This window comes from Natator depressus, chromosome 2 (assembly GCF_965152275.1).
Source record: "Natator depressus isolate rNatDep1 chromosome 2, rNatDep2.hap1, whole genome shotgun sequence".
In the NCBI taxonomy this organism is placed as follows: domain Eukaryota; kingdom Metazoa; phylum Chordata; order Testudines; family Cheloniidae; genus Natator; species Natator depressus.
In genome coordinates, this window is record NC_134235.1 from 137586069 (window position 1) to 137611204 (window position 25136).

General features: G+C 42.1%; 2 protein-coding genes across 2 annotated transcripts in view; both read left to right on the top strand.

The window, feature by feature from the left end:
- LOC141981556 (carboxymethylenebutenolidase homolog) overlaps positions 1 to 5115 on the top strand; it is a 31122-nt gene extending 26007 nt beyond the window's left edge. Inside the window, exon 6 of the mRNA XM_074943198.1 lies at positions 3986 to 5115. Within this exon, the coding sequence (XP_074799299.1) occupies positions 3986 to 4165 (180 nt within the window). The 3' untranslated portion in view covers positions 4166 to 5115. The remainder of the gene's footprint in view (positions 1 to 3985) is intronic.
- A 448-nt stretch (positions 5116 to 5563) lies between these two features.
- Positions 5564 to 24593, top strand: LOC141981558 (carboxymethylenebutenolidase homolog). Its single transcript, XM_074943200.1, has 6 exons — positions 5564 to 5713; positions 11009 to 11223; positions 13856 to 13963; positions 18291 to 18433; positions 21400 to 21491; positions 24312 to 24593. Exons 2-6 carry the CDS (start codon positions 11009 to 11011, stop codon positions 24489 to 24491), a joined length of 738 nt encoding a protein of 245 aa, XP_074799301.1. The 5' UTR covers positions 5564 to 5713; the 3' UTR covers positions 24492 to 24593.
- Positions 24594 to 25136: the final 543 nt, after the last annotated feature.

The following is a 25136-nucleotide window of genomic DNA, read 5'->3' on the forward strand; positions in this document are numbered from 1 at the left end:
GGTCAGATCAATAGTCGATCTAGCTCAGTATCCTGTCTTCCAATAGGGGCCAATGCCAGACGCTTCAGAGAGAATGAATAGAATGGGCAATCATCCAGTGATCCGTCTCCTATCGTCCACTCCGAGCTTCTGGAAGTCAGAGGCTAGAGACACCCAGAGCATGGGGCTGCATCCCTGACCATCGTGGCTAATAGCCATTGATGGATCTTCCATGAACTTATCTAATTCTTTTTTTGAATCCTGTTATAATTTTGGCCTTCACAACATCCCCTAGCAATGAGTTCCATAGGTTGATTGTGCATTGTGTGAAGAAGTACTTCCTTTTGTTGTATTAAACCTGCTGCCTATTCATTTAATTGGGTAACCCCTGATTCTCGTGTTATGTGACGGAGTAAATACGATGTCCTTATTCACTTTTTCCACACCATTCATAATTTTATAGACCTCTATCGTATCCTCCCTAAGTCCTCTCTTTTCCAAGCTGAAAAGTCCCAGTCTTTTTAATCTCTTCTCATACAGAAGCTATTCCATACCCTTAATAATTTTTGTTGCCCTTCTCTGTACCTTTTCCAATTCTAATGTATCTTTTTTGAGATGGGATGACCAGAACGGCACGCGTATTCAAGGTGTGGGTGTACCGTTGATTTATATAGTGGCATTATGATATTACATATCCCTTTCCTTATGGTTCCTAACATCCATAATGTTCAGGGGAACTATCCAAAATGACTCCAATATCTCTTTCTTGAGTGGTAACAGCTAATTTAGAGCCCATCATTTTGTATGTATAGTTGGGATTATGTTTTCCAATGTGCATTACTTTGGATTTATCAACATTGAATTTCATCTGCCATTTTGAGGCCCAGCCACCCAATTTTGTGAGCTCCCTTTGTACTCTTAGTTAAGTCCAAAGCTGACTGCTATCTTGAGTAATTTTGTATCATCTGCAGATTTTGCCACCTCACTGTTTACCCCTTTTTCCAGATCATTTATGAACATGTTGAACAGCACTGGTCCCAGTACAGATCCCTGGGGAAAGAGTATTTATCTCTTTCCATTCTGAAAACTGACCATTTATTCCTAATCTTTGTTTCCTCTCTTTTAACCAGTTACTGATCCATGAGAGGACCTTCCCTCTTATCACATGACCGCTTACTTGGCTTAAGAGCTAGGTGAGGGACTTCGTCAAAGGCTTTCTGAATGTCCAAATATACTGTATCCACTGGATCCCCCTTTTCCACATGTTTGTTGACCTTGTCAAAGAATTCTGATCGCTTGGTGAGGCATGATATCCCTTTACAAAAGCCATGCTGACTTTTCCTCAGCAAATCGTGTTCATCTATGTGTCTGATAATTCTGTTCTTTACTCGAGTTTCAACCACTTTGCTTGGTACTGAAGTTAGGCTTACCAACCTGTAATTGCCAGAATCGACTATGAGCCTTTTTAAAAAATTGGAGTCACATTAGTTCTCTTCCAGTCATCTAGTACAGGAGCTGATTTAAGTGATAGGTTACTGTAAGGTTTCTCAGGTCTCCTCTGGGGCACCCCATTCGGTGGCAGCGGGAACTTGGTGCTCATGCCAAGTGGAGAGGTTAGTCATCCTGCTTTATGGCGGAGCCACTGGGCATGTGCTAGCTCTGGCCTCCTGGATGGGTGCTGGGCTAGTAAGAAGTCTGTGGCTCTGGTCTCCTGGCTGAGAGCTAAGGCAATAAATAGCCAAGGGCTCAGGCCGTCTGGGCATGGGCTGAGTAAACAGTCAATAGTTCAGGCCCCTTGAGTGTGGGCTGAGCAATAAACAGGCAATGGCTCAGGCCCCTTGGCCTAGGGGTTAGGGGCTGGATGAGTGCAGAGTGTGGGGCAGGGTAGGGGGACCCGGGCCCATCCTGCTCCACTGGGTCCAAGCCCAGGGTACTTGAAGTGATGGGTGATCCTGTTGCTGGATTGGTGGGGAAATGCGAGGTCACTGCTTCACCTCCCGGCAACACAACAGGTCCAGTGTCCCCTTTCCCTGGCCTGCTTCCTACTGGTGTTTGCTTGAGTTGCTCCATGGCCTCTGGGGGCCTGGTTCCCTGTCTGTGAACTGGATGTCTCTCTCTGCGTGTCTGCTCTGGATTCCTTGCCTTTCCCTCAGGCTGGCTTAGGAGCGTCGTTGCCTGCCGCACCCTGTTGTGAGCTCTGTGGGTGTTTCAGCTTCCTGGAAAGGACATCTGGTTCCTTCCCTCATCTGACCCGCACTGAACTGCGAGACCCTGCCCTTATACTTCCTGTCCTGCCCCGCACTTCCTGCAAGAGGGAAGGAGCAGGGCTAGCTGTGTCCAAAAAGGTGAAATAACCCCCTCAGTGCAGGAATAAGGGCACTCCACCTCATTACAGTTACATACCACACTTAGTAGTTCTTCAATTTTCATGAATGAAAATGCTTCTGCAGCTTTAACTTTAAACATTGCTACATATTCCACCTGTAACAAATAACAATGTGTGATCTTTGCATTAACTCCTCAGAGGCTGTTAGACTTGTCAGTATATTTTGTATATATGACCGCGTGCCTGCATGGGCCACACTGAGAACGCCACACTCAGGGCAGAGTGCAAAATATAGGGCAGACAATCCCCCCAAATGGTGGTTTATTCTATATTTAGATTCACCAAGCCAGTAACAAAAGAGCTTCTGTAGCACCACACTGGTTAACAAGAAACCAAAGACGCCTTTAAGCATTCCACCCCTTGGCTCCTATCTAGGCAAACAGGTCTAATATAGTGAGAGGTTACTGAAAACCTGATTCACTATATGTGAGGTTCACCAGTCCCAAAGGACCAGACACTTATCCCTAGGTCAGTATGAGTCTCAGATCTTACTCAGTAATCATGCTGATGCCAATTCTTTAGTAACTGAAAAACTAAAGGTTTAATAATATAAAAAGAAAGAAAAGAAGAAAGTTATTGAATGGTTAAAGGATCATATACATACAAGTGATTTTCAGTATTCATAGTTCAGGGTCATAACAGTGTTGGAATAAACTGCTAGATTGTAAAAGTCTCTCTGGAATCAATTCAAAGGGTTATAGTCCAATAGGCAGTTCAGGTGTAGAGTCTGTTAGAGTTTTTCCATGAGAATTCCAGGATAATCCAGGTAATTACCTGGAGATCTTGGTCCTATGGTTTAGACCTTCCCTCTTAATGTTTAAGCAGACCTGAGATGACAGGATCAGGCCCAAGGCTTCTCTTTCATAGCTCACTAGCAGGCTGACAAGTCTCCTCACAGAAATTGTCACAGCAGGGCCTTCCCCCGAGGAAGAATAGGCAATGCAGATAGTTTGTTGACATTTGCTTTTAAATTAATTTTCTAGTTCCTATGTATACACAGGTAATTTAGTTACACTATAAGATACCAGCCAGTCATTCATTATAACACAGATAATTAAGCTGAAGACAATATAGATAATATTATTAGTTTCCTACAGTATCTTGCATCTTTGACCTTAAGGTTAACTGAACCATTTGCGTACATAATGTCAGGCAATTAAGACATGAAAGGGAATTAGCATTAACAAACTAATTTAGTTACATTGTTAAACTTCTAAAAGGATATTCGTAAACACAGACAAATACACTTAACACCTACCCTTGATTTCTGTTACTACAAATGAATGCTGGTCTAGTACATCTCTTTGAAGTTCACATACAAGTAAATTGTTTTGATTACAATTGTAATGCCGCCTGTTAAGTTGTTATTGGACATACACAGGTTGGCTGGTCTGTCAGTGTCACAGTATAATTTTATAGAGTCCTATTTCAAAGATAGTTTCTCCTGTAGTTAAAAGAACCTGTATAAAGAGGTTGGCCTGAGTGTGAGATTAGTAGAGAAAGTACCAGGGTGAGGATACAGCATGGATTTCAAGGAGTCAAATAGTAGGCAAGATGAGAACTGGCAAGATGCACTAGGTTAAATCAGTATCACTTATGGAAGAATGTTCTGTGTTACAGGTCACCTTACTGGAACAGAAGCTGAAACAACACTGTAAAGTTGATTACAGAGTTAAAACTTACCCTGGGCAAACTCATGGTTTTGTACATCGCAGGAGAGAAGATATTAATCCTCAAGATAAACCTTACATTGAGGAAGCAAGAAAGGACATGATCAGCTGGCTAAATAAATATATTTAGCAGAAGCATATAGCCAGACCTGCAAAACAAAATCACTTAGTATACTGTGATAATCATCTAATTAAATTATATTTTATGGGGAAAGCATTTTCTATAATTATTTTAGGGATAAATATTTGATAAATTATAGTTTAGGGAAAACACACAGGCCATATTAATAGAAGTTTGACAAAGAACATTGGAGAGACTTTTTGACACTAAAATGAATTGTACTTTTATTCTGTAGTTATTCACACATGATTTCAAGTTGAATTCTTTTAAATGATTCTCAGATTCAACTTAACTTAATATTGTTCTAATGTGCTGGGAAAAGGTCTCCAAGTTCCTTGAGGTTTATCCTCTTCACATTTTTGGTTAGTTACAATTAACTGTGCATTGTGGCCCCAGTTCAGCAAAGTGTTTATTGAAGCATGTCCTTAAATCACCAATACTTAATTTAAGCACATGCTTAGATTCTTTGCTGAATCCAAACCTGAGAGATTAGACTGGTAAGACCTGTACTCTCATGGCCAATTTGGATTTCGTAGATGTCATCAGTGGAGTAACTTTCCCCCAAAATTTGGGGGGTGGACAGGGCAACAACAAGGAACTGCTTTCTCAGATGACCCTGGGTCTTTCCTTTCCCTATGAGGATCCTGGCTGCCACTTGGCCTACATTTACCTCAGGTTAGGAATTTACAATGATAATGTAGTGCAAGTATGGGGACTTCTTACTGTGAAATTGCATACTGTGGTTGCTATTGAACAAGAAACTTTTACCTCATCATCTTATCTGCCTTATTGTAATTTGATGCACTGTTTTCCATTTCTGGCATGTGATATCGTGGTGAAAAAAAAAACTTGGTAAAATTAAAGGATTTCTTCGTCATGGCAGCCTCTGAGTGTAAACATACAGTATCAAATAATTCTATGTTAATATGTTTGTATTTCAAAATAATAAAGAAAATAGAAAATAAGAAAATTAACTAACTGTATTTTGTCTGTTCTAGTTTATCGTTCCTTTTCCCCTTCCTGCTTTGATGGGCACCACTCCCACACATTTTTATCCAGGAGGGAAATAGAAATAGCGATATTGGTCTTATTTTGCCTTCAGTTACTCTAGTGTAAATCAGGAGCGTCTCTCCTCAATTCAACAGTTACACCAAAGTAAATAAAAGAAAAATCAGGCCATATATTTAGAGAAATGGTGCATGGATTGTACACTGTATTACAGAACATGTCAATCTTGTGACTAAGCAAAAAACTAAACCTAGAATCAGCACAGGCTTTGTTTAAAATGAAAAGATAAAATAACTGAATACACACACGGTTAAGTCTTGTAGATAAAATTGTGATTCATTAACTAAGAACTGGCAATACAAGTCCAGGTCAGCACAAATTCCAAACAACTTCATTGTCAGGACTCGTTACGTCTTCCTGAACAGCCTCGTTCTTTCTTCCTGAAGTTGAATAGTTTTAAATAAATCACCCTCAAGTAAAAAAAATTGCTGTGTTTCTAAACAGCAACAGAACTGAATCAACTGCTCAGCCAAGCACAAGACACCAAAGGTTAGTATGTAATTTAATCTACAATTTTAGGTGGAGGGAAAAGTTTCAAAGTACATATGATTAACTGTTTTAAAAACAAACAAACTCGGAGAACTGCAACACCATGACACAGGGAAATGAAATGGAGACTGAGATATTGCAGATGAGAAAAAGGTTTTGTGTAGGCTTTGCTCTCATTTCTTTTCACTTTGAGTTGCTTTATAGACATCTGATACATTGTATGTGGGGTAAGGTGTATTTAACTTTTTCAGTGATTCAGGCCAAACAAACCAAAGAAATTCTGAATTGATTCTAGAACTCTTTCCCCTCCCCATGTAGATCGAGATAGGGGGAGTAGGGGTGTGTGATTTAGCATGTTGGACTCCTGTCACATTTAGGATATGCCTTCCCTAGGCTAAAAGGTATTTTTAACATATCACTAAGACATTTGTTAAAACCTTGGTGTAGAAAGCACAATTTGTATTTTAACACATGGGCTAGTAAAGATCAACTGTAGGCTCCCCTCTAGAGTTGACTGATAACTAATGTGTTAGAATAATGGATTTGGACAGTATGAGTCCAAACTTTTGAGCTTACACAGAGCTCTTCTTCAGGTCTAAGCTCTGTGTAAGCACGAAGGCTTGTCTGTCTCACCAACAGAAGCTGGTCCAAGAAAAGAGATTACCTCACCCATCTTCTCTCTCTAATATCCTCAGACAGACATGGCTACAACAGCACTGCATACATCAAGAGCTAGTAAGTCAGATCAATCCATCAAAGTCTTACTTTCACCTGTGTAATAAGATTTTCTGGTATCCTAGCAATGAACTATTCTGGACAGGTGATTTTGGTACCAGCACTGAACAATGGATCATTCAATACAGATCCCTACTAATCTATTAATCAAATTATGGGACTGTCTGTTGCCAAACATTACTCTAAGGTTAGAATTTAGAATGTAGACAGTTAATTACTAAAACATGTGAATTTAATTTAAAATTGCCTCTCTAGGTGATAAATCATAGCCTTCATCACACACTAAACCACAAATATAATATGCAATTAATGATGCAAACTACCCTAATTTCACAGGAAATTCACTGCTACTGTAAGCTCTTAGCCATCTAAATAATTGCAGCCTTGTAATGCTGAGTGGAGTAACACCTACATACTATTAAAAATCTGGGCCTAAGTCCCATTTTTAAAAGTGACGTAGGCACTTAAGAGCCTTTCAGTGGGAGTTAAGCACTTCTGAAAAATCCCAGTAGGCACTTATCTGAATCTTTAGGTGCTTAAAAACCTTTAAAAATCTGGCCTTTAGTGCCATTTAATTAAAACGAAACCACTGAAAGTTACTTTTGCCTTTTACTTTAGGGAGCTGTATATTTCTTCCGATCAACTGTGTATCTAGGCTGTTTTAGACACTAAAGGTTTCTCTCAGTTATCGTTTGCTATAAGCAAGCATTCTTGTTATAAGTAGTGCTAGGCTGAGTTCAGTCACCTTGATCGATTGGTCCATCAGCCCTCTCATAGAGAGCGCCGATCACAACACACCATTCGTGTTGTTCTAGCCATTTCTTCAGCCACCCACTGGCCAAGCTGTCTGATCAGCGTAGTGCACTGCAGCCCTGAAACACTGAGCCCAAGCGATCCACCAGCCTCAGCCTCCAAAATAGCTGGGATTACAGGCACGTGCCACCATGCCCAGTTTTGAGATGAGTTAGTGTAATTAATTCTTCCAACCTCAGCTCTTTCAATTACTTGATGTAGCATTATTTCTATACGTCTAAGATAGAGCTTGTTAGTGAAACACAGTATGCTATACACTTAAGTCATTTCTGAGATACATTTTGCTTGAAAATAATCAAGTCTTCCTTTGAGTACATATATTATTGAAACTTGGTTGCTACTTATCAGTTACAACTGGTGTGAAGGTAAGTTCTCCAGCTCAGCTTGACTTTGCAATGAATAGTTTCTTGAGACAAATGGAAAGTTCAGTTCAGGTAGTTTGCATTCAAGACCTTCTGATATCTCTATTTTTTTCTGAATTTTGCAGAAGTCTCCTATGGGACTTCAAAGGAAGAGCATTAAAACGTTGCTTGTCTATGACAAGACTTTAGTTGGGACCAGACAACTGGTATGCCAGTGAAGGCCTTCTCGGTCTCTCTTGTCTAGATGTTTCAGTTTGAGAACAAAGTTCTGATGGCATTAAGCTACATTTATCCACTTATGGGCAATACGGCCTGGTTCTTCTTAGCAAAGCTGATCTAGGCCAGTCAGAAAGTGATGCATGCTTCTGATGAAGAGTTGAGATAATCTAATGAATTCCTCCATTTGAAAAGCTTATTTGACTCAAATAACATACAACTGATACTTCTTACTAAGTTTTGAAGTGGCCTATCAGAGTACAAGTCCTGTTCCTTCTCACCATTCAAAGACAGAACAAATGCTGTGTTTTTTACTCTTGGAATTGTTCACTGCTTGTGGTTTGTGTTACTGGAATTTGAAGTCCATAGTACAAAACCTCTTGAGCCATACCAGTTTGTGTAAATCATCTGGTCATATGGGTATGCAGACTTTTTTGTCCTCAGTTTTGCATTTGGACAGGCAACTATTTAGATCATCCTATACCAGGGCCTAGTCAGCAACCTGCCTCCACAGGATGGTTTCCATGAGCATACTTAGTGTAGTCAACTTTATACATCTCTTTTTATGTACCAGGCAGCATGTTCTTTGTCAGTGCTCTTATGTCTTTGCAACATGTCCATTTTAAAGTTCATACAGAATTTTAAGTAAAATCTCTCCACATTGTTTAATACAGGGGTCTCAAACATGCAGCAGGCGGGGTGATTTTTGTGGTCCACCAGCTCCCCGTGGCCCCCCCAGCATTTACCTAGAGCGGCTCTGGCCCGGTGTGCACTGGGGGCAGGGCAGCCCTGTCCTGCCCCCGCGCCACTACAGGAAGTGGCCGGGACCTGGGGGAGGGGGGCAACCGGGGTCTGTGTGTTGTCCTGGCCACTCCTCCAGGTACCCTCCCGAAGCTCCCATTGGCTGCGGTTCCCCATTCCCAGCCAATGGGAGCTGCAGGGGGCGGTGCCTGGAGGTGCGGCCAGGGCAACACACAGACCCCTGTGCCCCCCGCCCCCAGGTCCTGGCTGCTTCCTGGAGCGGCGCAGGGGCAGGGCGGGCAGGCAGGGAGCCTGCTCTGGCCGCGGTGCATGCCGGGCCGGACCCGCCCTGGAACCCCTCTTGCAGCTGAACCCCCTGCCCTGAGCCCTCTGCTACACCCCACACCCCTCCTGCACCCCGACCCCCTGCCCCAGGCCCAGTGATGAGCTGCCAAAATCTGAAGAACCGGTTCCTTCAGTCACTCTGGGTCTTCGGCGGCACTTCAGCGGCGGGTCCTTCACTCGCTCCAGGTCTTCGGCGGCCCTGAGGGACCCGCCACCGAAGGGCCGCCGAAGTCCCAGAGAGAGTGTAGGACCCACCGTCGAAGACCCAGAGCACCGCCGGGTGAGTATAAAGGCATTCTCAAGGGGAGCCTCCCCAGCCGGGAGCTCAGGCAGGCTGGACAGGACAGTCCTGCCGGCCAGATGTGGCCCACGGGCCGGAGTTTGCCCAACCCTTTAACAACTGGTTCTAAACCGGCTTCTAAATTTAACAACCGGTTCATGCGAACTGGTGCAAACCGACTCCAGCTCACCATTGCCTGAGCCCCCTGCTGCACGCTGCACCCCTCCTACGCCCCAACCTTCTGACCTGAGCCCCCTGCTGCACCCTGCACCCCTCCTGCACCCTGACCCCCTGACCTGAGCCCCCTGCTGCACCCTGCATCCCAACCCCCTGCCCTGAGCACCCTGCTGCAGCCCGTACCCCTCCTGCACCTCAACCCCCTGTCCTGAGCCGCCTGCCGCACCCTGACCCCCTGCCCCACCCTGCACACCGACCCCCTGCCCTGAGCCCCCTGCCGCACACTGCACACTCCTGCACCCCTTGGGGGCAGGGAGGGGGAGGAGTTGGGGTAGGGATTTCACGGAAGGGGTTGGAATTGGGGCTGGGAAGAGGTGGGGCAGGGGCGGGGCCTCACGGAAGGGGTGGAGTGGGGGTGGGGCCGGGGCAGCAGTGGGGGGTGGTCAGTGGTGCGGCCCTCGGGCCAATGTACTAGTCCTCATGTGGCCCTCATGGTCATTTGAGTTTGAGACCTCTGGTTTAATAGTTTGTATACTATTCAGTCCACAATGCAGTGATTTATATGGATCACTTGAAATATTCTGCAGCAATATAAAGTCATTTGATTAATTTGGTTGGTCCGACACTAGCAGAATGTAGCCATTAACTTAGTGAAATAGTAAGACAAAACAGCTGTATAAATCTCTGTATCAGCTCTGTTCTCTTTACTCTGTTTGAGTCACTTGTATATGCTGACCTCTCTCTGTATAATAGCTAATCAGCAGTTAACCAGGCCTTGTGGTCATTTCGTTCTTATAACATTTTTGTTCACCTTAAAGATTTTCACTTCTCATGAGCTTTTTACCAAACTGGCAGAATGTATCACTTCCATAATATGTAATAAATACCTCATAAAAAGTTTGTGAAATATTTGTTAGGTATGTTCTTATTGATCACATTCCATATATAAAACAAACACCTTTCTTCAACCTGGGCTGGAAGTTGCTTTAGAAGTGGCACTTCTTCAAATTGAAAGGGCCCGTTACAGAAGGTTTTAGAGAGCTTTAATTCTTGCCATAAAAATGTCTTACGTTTAATCAAAACCATGTATGTATCTTTACTTGCTCATAAAAGATTATTCACTTCCAAAGCACTGTGTCACATATCAAAACTTTAAAATGACTAGACTAATCTATACTATGAGTTACTGAGCACATCACAGAAAAGAAGGAAAAGAACTTACCTCATCACAACAGCAGTTTGCGGTGATCTTATCTTGGAAGATATTACTCTTAATTTTTTTCACTCTTTTATTATTTGTACTATGACAGCACCTAGGAACCCTAGTCATGGCCCAGGACTCCATTAATCTAGGCGCTGTGCAAACACAAATCTAAAAGATGGTTCCCTGCCCGCGAGAGCATATAGGCTAAGTAACCAAATTACAGCTCTCTGTGAAATACAGCAAAAATGCTGCTGTTTGACAAGGATTAGAAGTTCATACCTAACATCAGTGCTATGCCTAACGTTATCAATAGATTCCATATTTCACAGTGCCATCATCACATTGCGTTCAGACGTTTTCTGCGTGTGTACTTAAATATGAATAGTTTAATATCTTTTGTCCTTTCCATGTTTGTATCCCAGATGGCCAATGAAGCGAGACCATGCCCATGTGACATTGGAGACAGGTTTGAGTATGGGGGCCTTGGGCATGAAGTGCAAGTGGAGCACATCAAGGCGTACGTTTGCAAACCGTCCGCCAGCACGGGAAAAGCTGTGGTTGTGATTCACGATATATTTGGATGGCAACTCCCAAATACCAGATACATGGTCGATATGCTTGCAGCTAATGGATACATGTAAGCAATCTTAATGTTTTCCTCCCAAAGAGACATGGTCAAAGTTGCTAGGCCAAAAATGTTATAGACTTTTTTTTAAAACCACGCACGTATGAAGAATTTCAAAGACTTTGCTAGCATGTGTTTTTTCTAAACACATATGTCATCATTTTAAAACAGTGCAAGTAGCTGATCACTAGTGAGTAACCGTACAATTAGGGCTGTCGATTAATCAGAGTTAACTCACACGATTAACTCAAAAAAATTAATCGCAGTTAAAAAAATGAATTGCGATTAATCACAGTTTTAATCGTACTGTTAAACAGCAGAATACCAACTGAAATGTATTACATTTGATGTTTTTCTACATTTTTAAATATATTGATTTCAATTACAACACAGTATACAAAGTTGACAGTGCTCACTTTATATTAATATTTTTGCTACAAATATTTGCACAGTAAAAATGGCAAACAAAAGAAATAGTATTTTTCAGTTCACCTCATACAAATATTGAAGTGCAATCTCTTTATCAGTGGTGGGCAACCTGCGGCCCGTGGGCTGCATGCGACCTGTCAGGGTAATCCGCTGGCAGGTCGCCAGACAGTTTGTTTACATTTGTACGGCCGCCTGCAGCTCCCAGTGGCTGCAGTTCACCATTCCCGGCCAATGGGAGCTGTGGGAAGTGGCGCGGGCTGCATGGACATGCCAGCCGCTAAATTTTTTGTTGCACTCAAAAACAAAACAATGTAAAACTTTAGAGCCTACAAGTCCACTCAGTCCTACTTCTTGTTCCGCCAGTCGCTCAGACAAGCAAGTTTGTTTACATTTACTGGAGATACTGCTGCCAGCTTTTTATTTACAATGTCACCTGACAGTAAGAACATGCATTCGCATGGCACTTTTGTAACCAGCATTGCAAGGTATTTATGTGCCAGATATGCTAAACATTCATATGCCCCTTCTTGCTTCAGCCACCATTCCAGAGGACATGCTTCCATGCTGATGACGCTTGTTAAAAAAATAATGCATTAATTACATTTGTGACTGAACTCCTTGGGGGGAGAATTGTATGTCTTCTTCTCTGTTTTACCTGCATTCTGCCATATATTTCATGTTATAGCAGTCTCAGATGATGACCCAGCACATGTTGTTTGTTTTAAGAATACTTTCACTGCAGATTCGACAAAACGCAGAAAAGGTACCAAAGCGAGATTTCTAAAGATAGCTACAGCACTCAACCCAAGGTTTTAGAATCTGAAGTGCTTTCCAAAATCTGAGAGGGATGAGGTGTAAAGCATACTTTTAGAAGTCTTACAAGAGCAACACTCTGATGTGGAAACTACAGAACCCAAACCACCAAAAAAGAAAATCAGCCTTTCTGCTGGTGACATCTGACTCAGATGATGAAAAGAAACATGCATAGATCCACACTACTTTGGATGTTTATCGAGCAGAACCCATTATCAGCATGGATGCATGTCCTCTGGAATGGTGGTTGAAGCATGAAGAGATATATGAATCTTTAGCACATCTGGCAAGTAAATATCTTGCGACGCCAGCTACAACAGTGCCATGCGAATGCCCGTTCTCACTTTCAGATGACATTGTAAACAAGAAGCGGGCAGTATTATCTCCTGCAAATGTAAACAAACTTGTTTGTCTGAGCAATTCGCTGAACAAGAGGTAGGACTGTGTAAACTTGTAGGCTCTACATTGTTTTATTTTTGAATGTAGGTTTTTTTGTACATAATTCTACACTTGTAAGTTCAACTTTCATGACAAAGAGATTGAACTATAGTACCTGTATTAGGTGAATTGAAAAATACTATTTCTTTTGTTTTTTACAGTGCAAATATTTATAATAAAAATAAATATAAAGTGAGCACTGTACACTTTGTATTCTGTGTTGTAATTGAAATCAATATATTTGAAAATGTAGAAAATATCCAAAACTAAATAAATGGTATTATATTATTGTTTAACAGTTTGATTAAACTCTTGATTAATCGCGATTCATTTTTTAATCGCTTGACAGCCCTACTTACAATAATTAGCCAGTGTGTAGATGCATAAAGAAGGAAAGGAAAACAAAACCAAACATCTGATTTTCAAGTTTCTGAGATATTATTTAAAATATCTGTAGTATCTTTTAAACAGCCTTGTACTTTTTGGTCCTAATTAGCATTACTTATAATGGCAAAAGTCCTAGTGAAGAAAAATGGAATTTTGCATGAGTATGAAGGGCTGACTCAAGCCCTATAAGAGTATTATATTCAGAAATATAGTAAAAACCTAAAGTCATTCCCACAATATTAGGTTAACATTAGTTCCAGCTCAAAGTTATATTCATGTAAATTGTAGAATATCTGCAAAACTGATGATCAGTTCTTAGGGTATTTTAATAACAGTTAATAGCTTATCAGATTCCTTAATTAACAAAGTCTAATAGGTCAAAGTAAACTGCCATGCTCTGGAAGTTCTATCAAATCATTCTATTAGATTTAGACAAGTAATGGGAACAGATCTGTATAATTGTGTGTGAGCGTTATGGAATAAACAGAATGAATACACATTAAAGTATACAGACTGTCCCATAATTACTCCTTACTGCTATTCCATGGACCTAAAATTGTTTTACTTTTTCATATAGAGCCATCTGCCCAGACTTCTTTGTGGGACAAAAACCTTGGGACCCTTCTGATGACTGGTCCATCTTTAATGACTGGCTGAAAACTCGAGATGCCAGCAAGGTAGACAGGTAAGATGTATATTTAGTAGACTGCATGTATACACAGCTCTCATTGATAGGAGTTTTGCCCTAGTAAGGACTCCAGGATCAAGTCCTAAAACATAATGGACCAGATGCAGCTTGGAATAAGAAAGCACAAATCCCATGGAAATGTGTGGATCAAATTAGTAGTTATGTAAATGGTGGAGTCAATAGCAAAGTAGTGACATTAAGCAGGTGTGCAAAACAGCTATAAGTTATACATGTCAGGAGTGGAGATGGAACCATCGAAGGAAAGGAGGTGGGGTGGAAACCCTATCAAAAGGCAGCAAGATAAAGCAGGCTTCTCCTACTTTAACTAAGGTCACACTACTCCCATGCTTCCTAGGGTACCATTTTCCCTGCTGTAATTGTAAGATGTAAAATTAGTCACCAAAGACTACCGAGCTGGTGTAACTTACATTTGTATTGCACACCCACAAAGTCCCAAGTCAGCGTAAGTTACACTACTTTGCCATTCTACTAGTCACTTAAACTTGTTTTTTACCATTTACACCTAACTGCACTTCACCATTACACCTATTAGTTCACTGCTGAATTTCATTCAGCATTTTCAAAATTTGCTTTACTGACTTCATGCAATGTTTACTTCCCTTGAAACAGTTCAAGTAATAATTTGATCATAAATGGTGTTCTCTTGAATGGGCTTCACTTAAATTTTATGAATGTTAATTGATAAGATAAGAAATCGGGTCCTTTGTCCAACTGTATTTGTATTTTTAGACTCAATTAAAATTCTAACCACTGATACGTGTAAAGTAAAAGATTGTTCTGATTGCACTTAGAATCATAGAATCATAGAATATCAGGGTTAGAAGGTGTCAAGGTTCCTCCCCCACTCTGAACTCTAGGATACAGATGTAGGGACCTGCATGAAAAACCTCCTAAGCTTATCTTTACCAGCTTAGGTCAAAACTTCCCCAAGGTACAAAATATTCCACCCTTTTGTCCTTGGATTGGCCGCTACCACCACCAAACAAATACTGGTTACTGGGGAAGAGCTGTTTGGACACGTCTTTCCCCCCAAAATACTTCCCAAAACCTTGCACCCCACTTCCTGGACAAGGTTTGGTAAAAAGCCTCACCAATTTGCCTAGGTGACTACAGACCCAGACCCTTGGATCTTAAGAACAATGAACAATCCTCCCAACACTTGCACCCCCCCTTTCCAGGGAAATGTTGGATAAAAAGCCTCACCAATTTGCATAGGTGACCACAGACCCAAACCCTTGGATCTGAGAACAATGAAAAAGCATTCAGTTTTCTTACAAAAAGACTTTTAATAGAAATAGAAGTAAATAGAAATAAAAAAAATCCCCCCTGTAAAGTCAGGATGGTAGATACCTTACAGGGTAATTAGATTCAAAACATAGAGAACCCCTCTAGGCAAAAACCTTAAGTTACAAAAAAGATACACAGACAGAAATAGTTATTCTATTCAGCACAATTCTTTTCTCAGCCATTTAAAGAAATCATAATCTAACACATACCTAGCTAGATTACTTACTAAAAGTTCTAAGGCTTCATTCCTGGTCTATCCCCGGCAAAGACAGAATATAGACAGACACACATACCCTTTGTTTCTCTCCCTCCTCCCAGCTTTGGAAAGTATCTTGTCTCCTCATTGGTCATTTTGGTCAGGTGCCAGCGAGGTTACCTTTAGCTTCTTAACCCTTTACAGGTGAGAGGAGATTTCCTCTGGCCAGGAGGGATTTTAAAGGGGTTTACCCTTCCCTTTATATTTATGACAGAAGGGACCTCAGGAGGTCATCTAGTCCAACCCCCTGCTCAAAGCAGGACCAATCCCCAATCAAATCATCCCAGCCAGGGCTTTGTCAAGCCTGACCTTAAAAACTTCCAAGGAAGGAGATTCTACCACCTCCCTAGGTCACACATTCCAGTGTTTCACCACCCTCCTAGTGAAAAAGTTTTTCTTAATATCCAACCTAAACCTCCCCCACTGCAACTTGAGACCATTACTCCTTGTCCTGTGCTCTTCTACCACTGAGAATAGTCTAGAATCATCCTCTCTGGAACCACCTCTCAGGTAGTTGAAAGCAGCTATCAAATCCCCCCTCATTCTTCTCTTCCGTAGACTAAACATTCCCAGTTCCCTCAGCCTCTCCTCATAAGTCATGTGTTCCAGACCCCTAATCATTTTTGTTGCCCTTCGCTGGACTCTCTCCAATTTATCCACATCCTTCTTGTAGTGTGGGGGCCAAAACTGGACACAGTACTCCAGATGAGGCCTCACCAGTGTCAAATAGAGGGGAACGATCACGTCCCTCGATCTGCTCTCTATGCCCCTACTTATACATCCCAAAATGCCATTGGCCTTCTTGGCAACAAGGGCACACTGCTGACTCATATCCAGCTTCTCGTCCACTGTCACCCCTAGGTCCTTTTCCGCAGAACTGCTGCCTAGCCATTCAGTCCCTAGTCTGTAGCGGTGCATTGGGTTCTTCCGTCCTAAGTGCAGGACCCTGCACTTATCGTTATTGAACCTCATCAGGTTTCTTTTGGCCCAATCCTCCAATTTGTCTAGGTCCCTCTGTATCCTATCCCTGCCCTCCAGCGTATCTACCACTCCTCCCAGTTTAGTATCATCCGCAAATTTGCTGAGAGTGCAATCCACACCATCCTCCAGATCATTTATGAAGATATTGAACAAAACCGGCCCCAGGACCGACCCCTGGGGCACTCCACTTGACACCGGCTGCCAACTAGACATGGAGCCATTGATCACCAGCCGTTGAGCCCGACAATCTAGCCAACTTTCTACCCACCTTATAGTGCAATCATCCAGCCCATACTTCTTTAACTTGCTGACAAGAATACTGTGGGAGACCGTGTCAAAAGCTTTGCTAAAGTCAAGAAACAATACATCCACTGCTTTCCCTTCATCCACAGAATCAGTAATCTCATCATAGAAGGCGATTAGATTAGTCAGGCATGACCTACCCTTGGTGAATCCATGCTGACTGTTCCTGATCACTTTCCTCTCGTGTAAGTGCTTCAGGATTGATTCCTTGAGGACCTGCTCCATGATTTTTCCGGGGACTGAGGTGAGGCTGACTGGCCTGTAGTTCCCAGGATCCTCCTTCTTCCCTTTTTTAAAGATTGGCACTACATTAGCCTTTTTCCAGTCATCCGGGACTTCCCCCGTTCGCCACGAGTTTTCAAAGATAATGGCCAATGGCTCTGCAATCACATCTGCCAATTCCTTTAGCACTCTCGGATGCAACTCGTCCGGCCCCATGGACTTGTGCACGTCCAGCTTTTCTAAATAGTCCCTAACCACCTCTTTCTCCACTGAGGGCTGGCCATCTACTCCCCATGTTGTGATGCCCAGCGCAGCAGTCTGGGAGCTGACCTTGTTCGTGAAGACAGAGGCAAAAAAAGCATTGAGTACATTAGCTTTTTCCACACCCTCTGTCACTAGGTTGCCTCCCTCATTCAGTAAGGGGCCCACACTTTCCTTGGCTTTCTTCTTGTTGCCAACATACCTGAAGAAACCCTTCTTGTTACTCTTGACATCTCTTGCTAGCTGCAGCTCCAGGTGCGATTTGGCCCTCCTGATTTCATTCCTACATGCCCGAGCAATATTTATATACTCATCCCTGGTCATATGTCCAACCTTCCACTTCTTGTAAGCTTCTTTTTTATGTTTAAGATCCGCTAGGATTTCACCATTAAGCCAAGCTGGTCGCCTGCCATATTTACTATTCTTTCGACTCATCGGGATGGTTTGTCCCTGTAACCTCAACAGGGATTCCTTGAAATACAGCCAGCTCTCCTGGACTCCTTTCCCCTTCATATTAGTCCCCCAGGGGATCCTACCCATCCGTTCCCTGAGGGAGTCGAAGTCTGCTTTCCTGAAGTCCAGGGTCCGTATCCTGGTGCGAACCTTTCTTCCCTGCGTCAGGATCCTGAACTCGACCAACTCATGGTCACTGCCCCCCAGATTCCCATCCACTTTTGCTTCCCCCACTAATTCTTCCCGGTTTGTGAGCAGCAGGTCAAGAAAAGAATTACTTCATTACACATTCAGTATGTTATTCGTGCATTATGCTGTTTTCTTCTCTAGGATGAACTAATGCGTTAAATATTCATGTTTGATATAGTTGCCAACTCATGTTTCAAAACTGCAGTTTAAATTCTGGAGTTGTTGTGTTCCAAGAAGATACTAAAAACCTAAACAAAATTAGAAGTGACTATTTTGTAAACCAATTGTATTTTCTTTCCAGTTTTCCAGTGCTATTAGATTCCTTAATTTGCCTTTCTTTATATGTGTTAGGGAAGTTGATGTCATCTTGAAGTATCTAAAGGAGCAATGCAATGCAAAGAAGATCGGTGTCATTGGATTTTGCTGGGGTGGAATGGCTGTACATCACTTGATGCTGAAAAATCCTGAATTAAAAACTGGGGTGGCAATCTATGGTAAGTTTAAAATGCATGTAAACTTGAGCTCACTCACATACATAAATATAGCATGTAGTTTAACTATTATTGAATATAATCCATAATGATTTAGATTTATGTGCTGTGGATTATGGGGAGAGTTGGGAGAACTTCCTGGGGGCCTTAAAAGGTCATATTGCTGCTTTGATTTGCTGATCAGCCAAGTTAATTAATTATTTCTATATGGTTATTTTTGTTGCTCTATGGTCATCACTTGTGAATGTATGTCTAATTATTTGTCAGAGCACGTAGAGCTTTTTCTGTGGATTTTATTGTTATTTAAATGTAAATAAATAGTAAAATACAAATACAATATAGATTGTCTAGTGATTGGCATCAATATTTCTGAGTATATTTAAACTGAAATCATAGATGTATATATAATTATGAATGTTTATATGTGTCTTTGTAGCCCTAGATCTATGAAGCTTTCATAACAGAAAAAATGTGAAATCAACTTTGTATAGTCTGCTACAGCATGCTGATTCTTATACCATTTCTAACTGATAATAAAGGCACATCACATTCAGTTCAATTGTGTCTCAACCATCTGGTCTGTGTCAAAACTAGATCTGTAGGCTTTTTCAGTGGGGCAAAATGCCAGGCATGCACTCAAGGCTCAATGTAATACATACAATTGTCACGAAAGATTGACCCAAGCTGTGAAGTATGGATTTTGAACAGGACCTGAATCAGATGTCCCCACAGATCTTTGGGTTCAGTGTTGCAGTGTCTGTCTACGCTGGCAAAAGTCAGGTGATTAATTCACCACCAGTACAACTCCACCAGGGGTATCAATGATGGAAGTTGTAGGATAGCCATTCAACCTGGTGATAAAAATGCTTGTCTACAATACAGATTTGTCCATTGTTCTTACTAGTGGAACTTCACTGATGGGGAAATACATGTGTGGGTTTTTTTTGCCAGTGCAGGTCCAGGTAGACCAGTTATGGAGCTGGGCCAAGACACTGGATCTGGAGCCTCACATCCCCAGAGCTGGAAGAGAGGAAGTTCAGATCCAGTGTCTCAATCTAAAAAGAACGAGGAGTACTTGTGGCACCTTAGAGACTAACAAATTTATTTGGGCATAAGCTTTCGTGGGCTAAAACCCACTTCATCAGATGCATGCAGTGGAAAATACAGTAGGAAGATATATATACACAGAGAACATGAAAAAATGGGGGTTGCCATACCAACTCTAAAGAGACTCATCGATTAAGGTGAGCTATTATCAGCAGGAGAAAAAAACCTTTTGTAGTGATAATCAGGATGGCCCATTTCAAACAGTTGACAGGAAGATGTGAGTAACAGTAGGGGAAAAATTAGCATGGGGAAATAGTTTTTAGTTTGTGTAATGACTCATCCACTCCCAGTCTTTATTCAAGTCTAATTTAATGGTGTCCAGTTTCCAAATTAATTCCAGTTCTGCAGTTTCTCACTGGAGTCTGTTTTTGAAGTTTTTTTGTGGAATAATTGAGACTTTTAGGTCTGTAATTGAGTGTCCAGGGAGGATGAAGTGTTCTCCAACTGGTTTTTGAATGTTATAATTCTTGACATCTGATTTGTGTCCATTTATTCTTTTGTGTAGAGACTGTCCAGTTTGGCCAATGTACATGGCAGAGGGGCTTTGCTGGCACATGATAGCATATATCACATTGGTAGATGTGCAGGTGAACAAGCCTCTGATAGTGTGGCTGATGTGATTAGATCCTATGATGGTGTCCCTTGAATAGATATGTGGACAGAGTTGGCAACGGGCTTTGTTGCAAGGATAGGTTCCTGGGTTAGTGTTTTTGTTGTGTGGTGTGTGGTTGCTGGTGAATATTTGCTTCAGGTTGGGGGGCTGTCTGTAAGCGAGGACTGCCTGTCTCCCAAGATCTGTGAGAGCGAGGGATCGTCCTTCAGGATAGGTTGTAGATTCTTGATGATGAGCTGGAATTCTTACAACTACAATACCCACCTGCTGAAGTGAAGAAACAGATTGACAGAGCCAGAAGAGTACCCAGAAGTCACCTACTACACGACAGGCCCAACAAAGAAAGTAACAGAACGCCACTAGCCATCACCTTCAGCCCCTAACTACAACCTCTCCAGCACATCATTAAGGATCTACAACCTATCCTGAAGGATGATTCCTCACTCTCACAGATCAGCCACACTATCAGAAGCTTGTTCACCTGTACATCTACCAATGTGATATATGCTATCATGTGCCAGCAATGCCCCTCTGCCATGTACATTGGCCAAACTGGACAGTCTCTACGCAAAAGAATAAATGAACACAAATCAGACGTCAAGAATTATAACATTCAAAAACCAGTCGGAGAACACTTCATCCTCCCTGGACACTCAATTACAGACCTAAAAGTCACAATTATTCCACAAAAAAACTTCAAAAAAGACTCCAATGAGAAACCGCAGAACTGGAATTAATTTGCAGACTGGACACCATTAAATTAGACTTGAATAAAGACTGGGAGTGGATGAATCATTACAGAAACTAAAAACTATTTCCCCATGCTAATTTTTCCCCTACTGTTACACACACCTTCCTGTCAACCGTTTGAAATGGGCCATCCTGATTATCACTACAAAAGTTTTTTTCTCCTGCTGATAATAGTCCACCTTAATCAATGAGTCTCTTTAGAGTTGGTATGGCAACCCCCATTTTTTCATGTTCTCTGTATATATATATATATATCTTCCTACTGTATTTTCCACTGCATGCATCTGATGAAGTGGGCTTTAGCCCACGAAAGCTTATGCTCAAATAAATTTGTCAGTCTCTAAGGTGCCACAAGTACTCCTCGTTCTGTTTGCTGATATAGACTAACGCGGCTACCACTCTGAAAAGTGTCTCCATCTGTAACTTTCATGTTTTGATTTAGTGTTAACCATTATAAATTGCTCACTATAAACATTTTAAATGTATTTAATTTTTCTAGGAGTAATTAAGTACTTTGAGGATAGATACAGTTTGCTCCACCCCACATTCTTCATTTTTGGTGAAAGTGATGATTACATCCCTCTTGAACAAGTAAGTTCACCTTCAAACACATTTATATCCTCATTGCTTTTTAAACATTGATTTAATAAGATAACATTTTGTTCAGAGAAATTAGAAAATGAATTAGTATCTTTCTTGCCTCTGAAAAAGGATATAAAAACTCCTGTTACTGTTCTCACAAATTATTTAAAGGCATACTGTCAATGTTTCCCATCTCTAAGTATAGATTTTATAAAATAAGGGGGTCATGGTAAGAGAGGGGCTAGTAGCCGTAGATGGAGTCAAAAGGAAGGCATTCGGCAGGCTCAGGAGATGAAACCCTCCTTAATCAAAATGAGGTTAGGCATTAGGTCAACACCCTGCAATTGGGATCAACAATTACAGAGGGACAGCTCATTCCTAGGCTTTCCCTCTTCTTCCTGCTAGCTCATTCCTAGGCTTTCCATCTCACGAAGGCCAAGAGAGCCACTGCTCTTTACCAGGCTTTCAAACAGTTTATGAGCTCCAATCAGAAGGCAAAAAGCCCTGCAAACAGCTGGGGTCAGATCCTCCTCTGGTGTAAATCAGCATAGCTCTGGTGAGGCTGTAGTGATTTATACCACTTGAGGATCTGGTCTCCGGGTTCTCTGTTTACCTCAGGGAAATCCATCCTCCATCAGGGCAGCCAGCTCTCTGTCCCCTTCGTCAGTGTTATTCCCTATTTCCCTCCTAGTTATTCCCTCCTACTGGAGCTCCCTCCCTTCAGGGTTGACATTTCTGGCAATTTTGAAGTTTTCCCTGGAAAGGAAAACTAACTAGTGTAGTTTCGTTGACCAAGCTGAGAGATGTGCAAAAAGAAAACAGAGGGAGACATTATGAACCCTGTAGCGAGGCAAAGTGGCCTCCCGCCGAGCCTGAGCCCCAGGGACCCCTACACTCCCTTGGTGGGCGAAGCAGGGCCAACCCCACCCCCTTGTACCTGAAGCAGAGGGGAGTGGCAGGAAGTATAGAAGGAGGGCCCTGCAGCTCAGTTCGGCTGGAGCCATGGAAGGAGGCAGACGTTTCCAACCAACTGCAGAACTCCGGAGCTGAATCAATGCTGTGCTGCGCCCTGCCCCCAGAGGAGACCAGCCCATGATAGGAGTTGCCAGGACTGCTGTCAGCCCTGTATCCTGAGATGATGGAATATCCTTGGACTACAGAGCCCTGCACCTGGACTAGGGTAGGAAGTAGCCCAGAGAAACTAGACTTTAGTCCGTTTTTGTCGATGGAGCATGAGTAAGCATGTTTCAGTTGGATCCCACTGACCCAGTGGCAGAACCCTCCACTACTGTTAGGGCTCTGGGCTGGGACCCAGTAGAGGAGAGTGGGCCCGGGTCCTCCTACCCCCTGCTGCCAGCCCCACCCTGTTCTATCCCTGTTTATTATCTAAAGGCGTTGTTAGTAACTAGACGTAAATCTGGATTCCATGTAGGCTAAAGTTCCAGGCTTAAGCTTGGCTCAGGCTCTGGTTCAACAACACTAAAATACTGCAAGCTTTTCTTATAACATTTCAGATCCATCTGAACCAGAACACTTATATAGGCACAGTGCTCAATGTTTTCCAGATCAGAATATAGATTTTTTTTGTGTTGTGACAGGGTCGGGCCAGATGGCTATAGGAGAGTAATAGAAGGCAGATATATTAGCCCCAGGCTAAGTAGGTCCCTTTCCCTGGGTAGGGTAACAGGGAAGGTTTCAGAACAATCAGGAACCTTCTGGAGACAATTAAGACAGGCTGATTAGAACACCTGAAGCCAATCAAGAAGCTGCTAGAATCAATTAAGGCAGGCTAATCAGGGCACCTGGGTTTTAAAAAGGAGCTCACTTCAGTTTGTGGTGTGCATGTGAGGAGCTGGGAGGAAGAGGCACTAGGAGCTGAGAGTGAGAACGCAGACTGTTGGAGGACTGAGGTGTACAAACATTATCAGACACCAGGAGGAAGGTCCTATGGTGAGGATAAAGAAGGTGTTGGGAGGAGGCCATGGGGAAGTAGCCCAGGGAGTTGTAGCTGTCGCACAGCTGTTCCAAGAGGCACTCTAGATAGCTGCATTCCACAGGGCCCTGGGCTGGAACCTGGAATAGAGGTCGGGCCCGGGTTCCCCCCAAATCCTCCCAACTCCTGGTCAGACACAGGAGGAGTTGACCTGGACTGTGGGTTCAGAAAAATGGCCAAGCTGAGGGCTGCCGTGAAGCTCCAAGGCGAGCAAATTCGCCAATAAGCACAAGACCCACCAAGGCAGAGCAGGAACTTTGTCACAGTGTATAGAATCATAGTAGGAGGGAGCTGAGTAGCCTTTGCAGGAGCCCAAAGGAAGATATGCTGCAGGCTTGCATCCACTTGTAGATATTTTTTTTCCATCAAAAATCATAGGAACAGGTTAGAATCACAAGCTTTGAATCTGTGCAGCTTCCACCCGCCCAAACACAAATTCAAAGTGATTCCAGTTTTGTCCCTTTTCTCGGTCCAGTCTCCACTACTTACTACTTGCTGTAGTGCTTGCTACCAACTGGACTACTCATGGTAGTAAGCCCCACATCAGGAAACAAGTGTTTTTATCTTTGCAGAGACTTTTAAAGATGCAATTCCACTTACCTACACAGTTTTTGTAATTTTGTACAGTCATAGCTCAATGATTACTAGAAGAAAAGAGCCCATAAAAATACAATTGGGGTAACAAATCTAGTCTGGCCCAAGTGTGAGATTGGTAAAGAAGGAACTGAGATGAGGATACATCACATCTTTCAGGAAACTAAATGATGGGCAAGCTGAGAATTAGTAAAAATAATAGGTTAAATCAATGTCACTAACGGAAGGATATTCTGTTACAGGTCACCTTACTGGAGCAGAAGCTGAAACAACACTGTAAAGTTGATTACAGAGTTAAAATTTACCCTGGGCAAACTCATGGTTTTGTACATCGCAAGAGAGAAGATATAAATCCTCAAGATAAACCTTACATTGAAGAAGCAAGAAAGGACATGATCAACTGGTTAAATAAATACCTTTAACAAAAGTATACTGCCAGATCTGTAAAACACAATCAAGTAATTTGTTAGGTAGACTTTAGAGCACATTGTACTTTTATTTTTGGAAAAAATAAAAATCATTTTAAATTTAATTAGAAGATAAAAAAAGATAAATGGTTGTTTATTTACTTTTCAGCAGTAACACTTTCTAACAATTTTTATTTGTATTTTTGAACTTCCTTGAATAAGTTGATGCCAAAATATTTTCAAGTGTAGAACACCTTAAATTTAGAAAAAAGTTTTGAAACCTGACCTACATATCTTAAGATTGTTACAATCTGCTTCAAGATATACCCCTATCTAAGGGGTTCATATATCCCTTAATATTTATGAGTAATTGTAAGAAAAGCTAATGACAGTTATGTGAATGCACTGAGAAAATATTTCTCCTACAGCCATCGTACAGTACCTTGAGCTGTGGCTTCGTCAGCTCTAAACTAGGCAGGGTTGTGCTTGGACATTAGATGGGAGACTTCCCAGGAGAGTGGCATCAGTGACTCAACAATTAGTACCACTCCTGCTGAAGCAAACATTTACTAATTCTCCAATCCCAGCATGGTGTTAGGGCCACTGTTTTTCTGATAAGATGTTTAATCAAGTTGCTTGTCCCACACACTTATCCCATGA

Coding starts and splice junctions, on each gene's coding strand:
- LOC141981558 (XM_074943200.1), top strand. CDS start 11,009: ATGGCCAATGAAGCGAGACCATGCCCATGTGACATTGGAGACAGGTTT. Junction 11,224..13,855: donor CTTGCAGCTAATGGATACAT/GTAAGCAATCTT, acceptor TTTTTCATATAG/AGCCATCTGCCCAGACTTCT. Junction 13,964..18,290: donor GATGCCAGCAAGGTAGACAG/GTAAGATGTATA, acceptor TATATGTGTTAG/GGAAGTTGATGTCATCTTGA.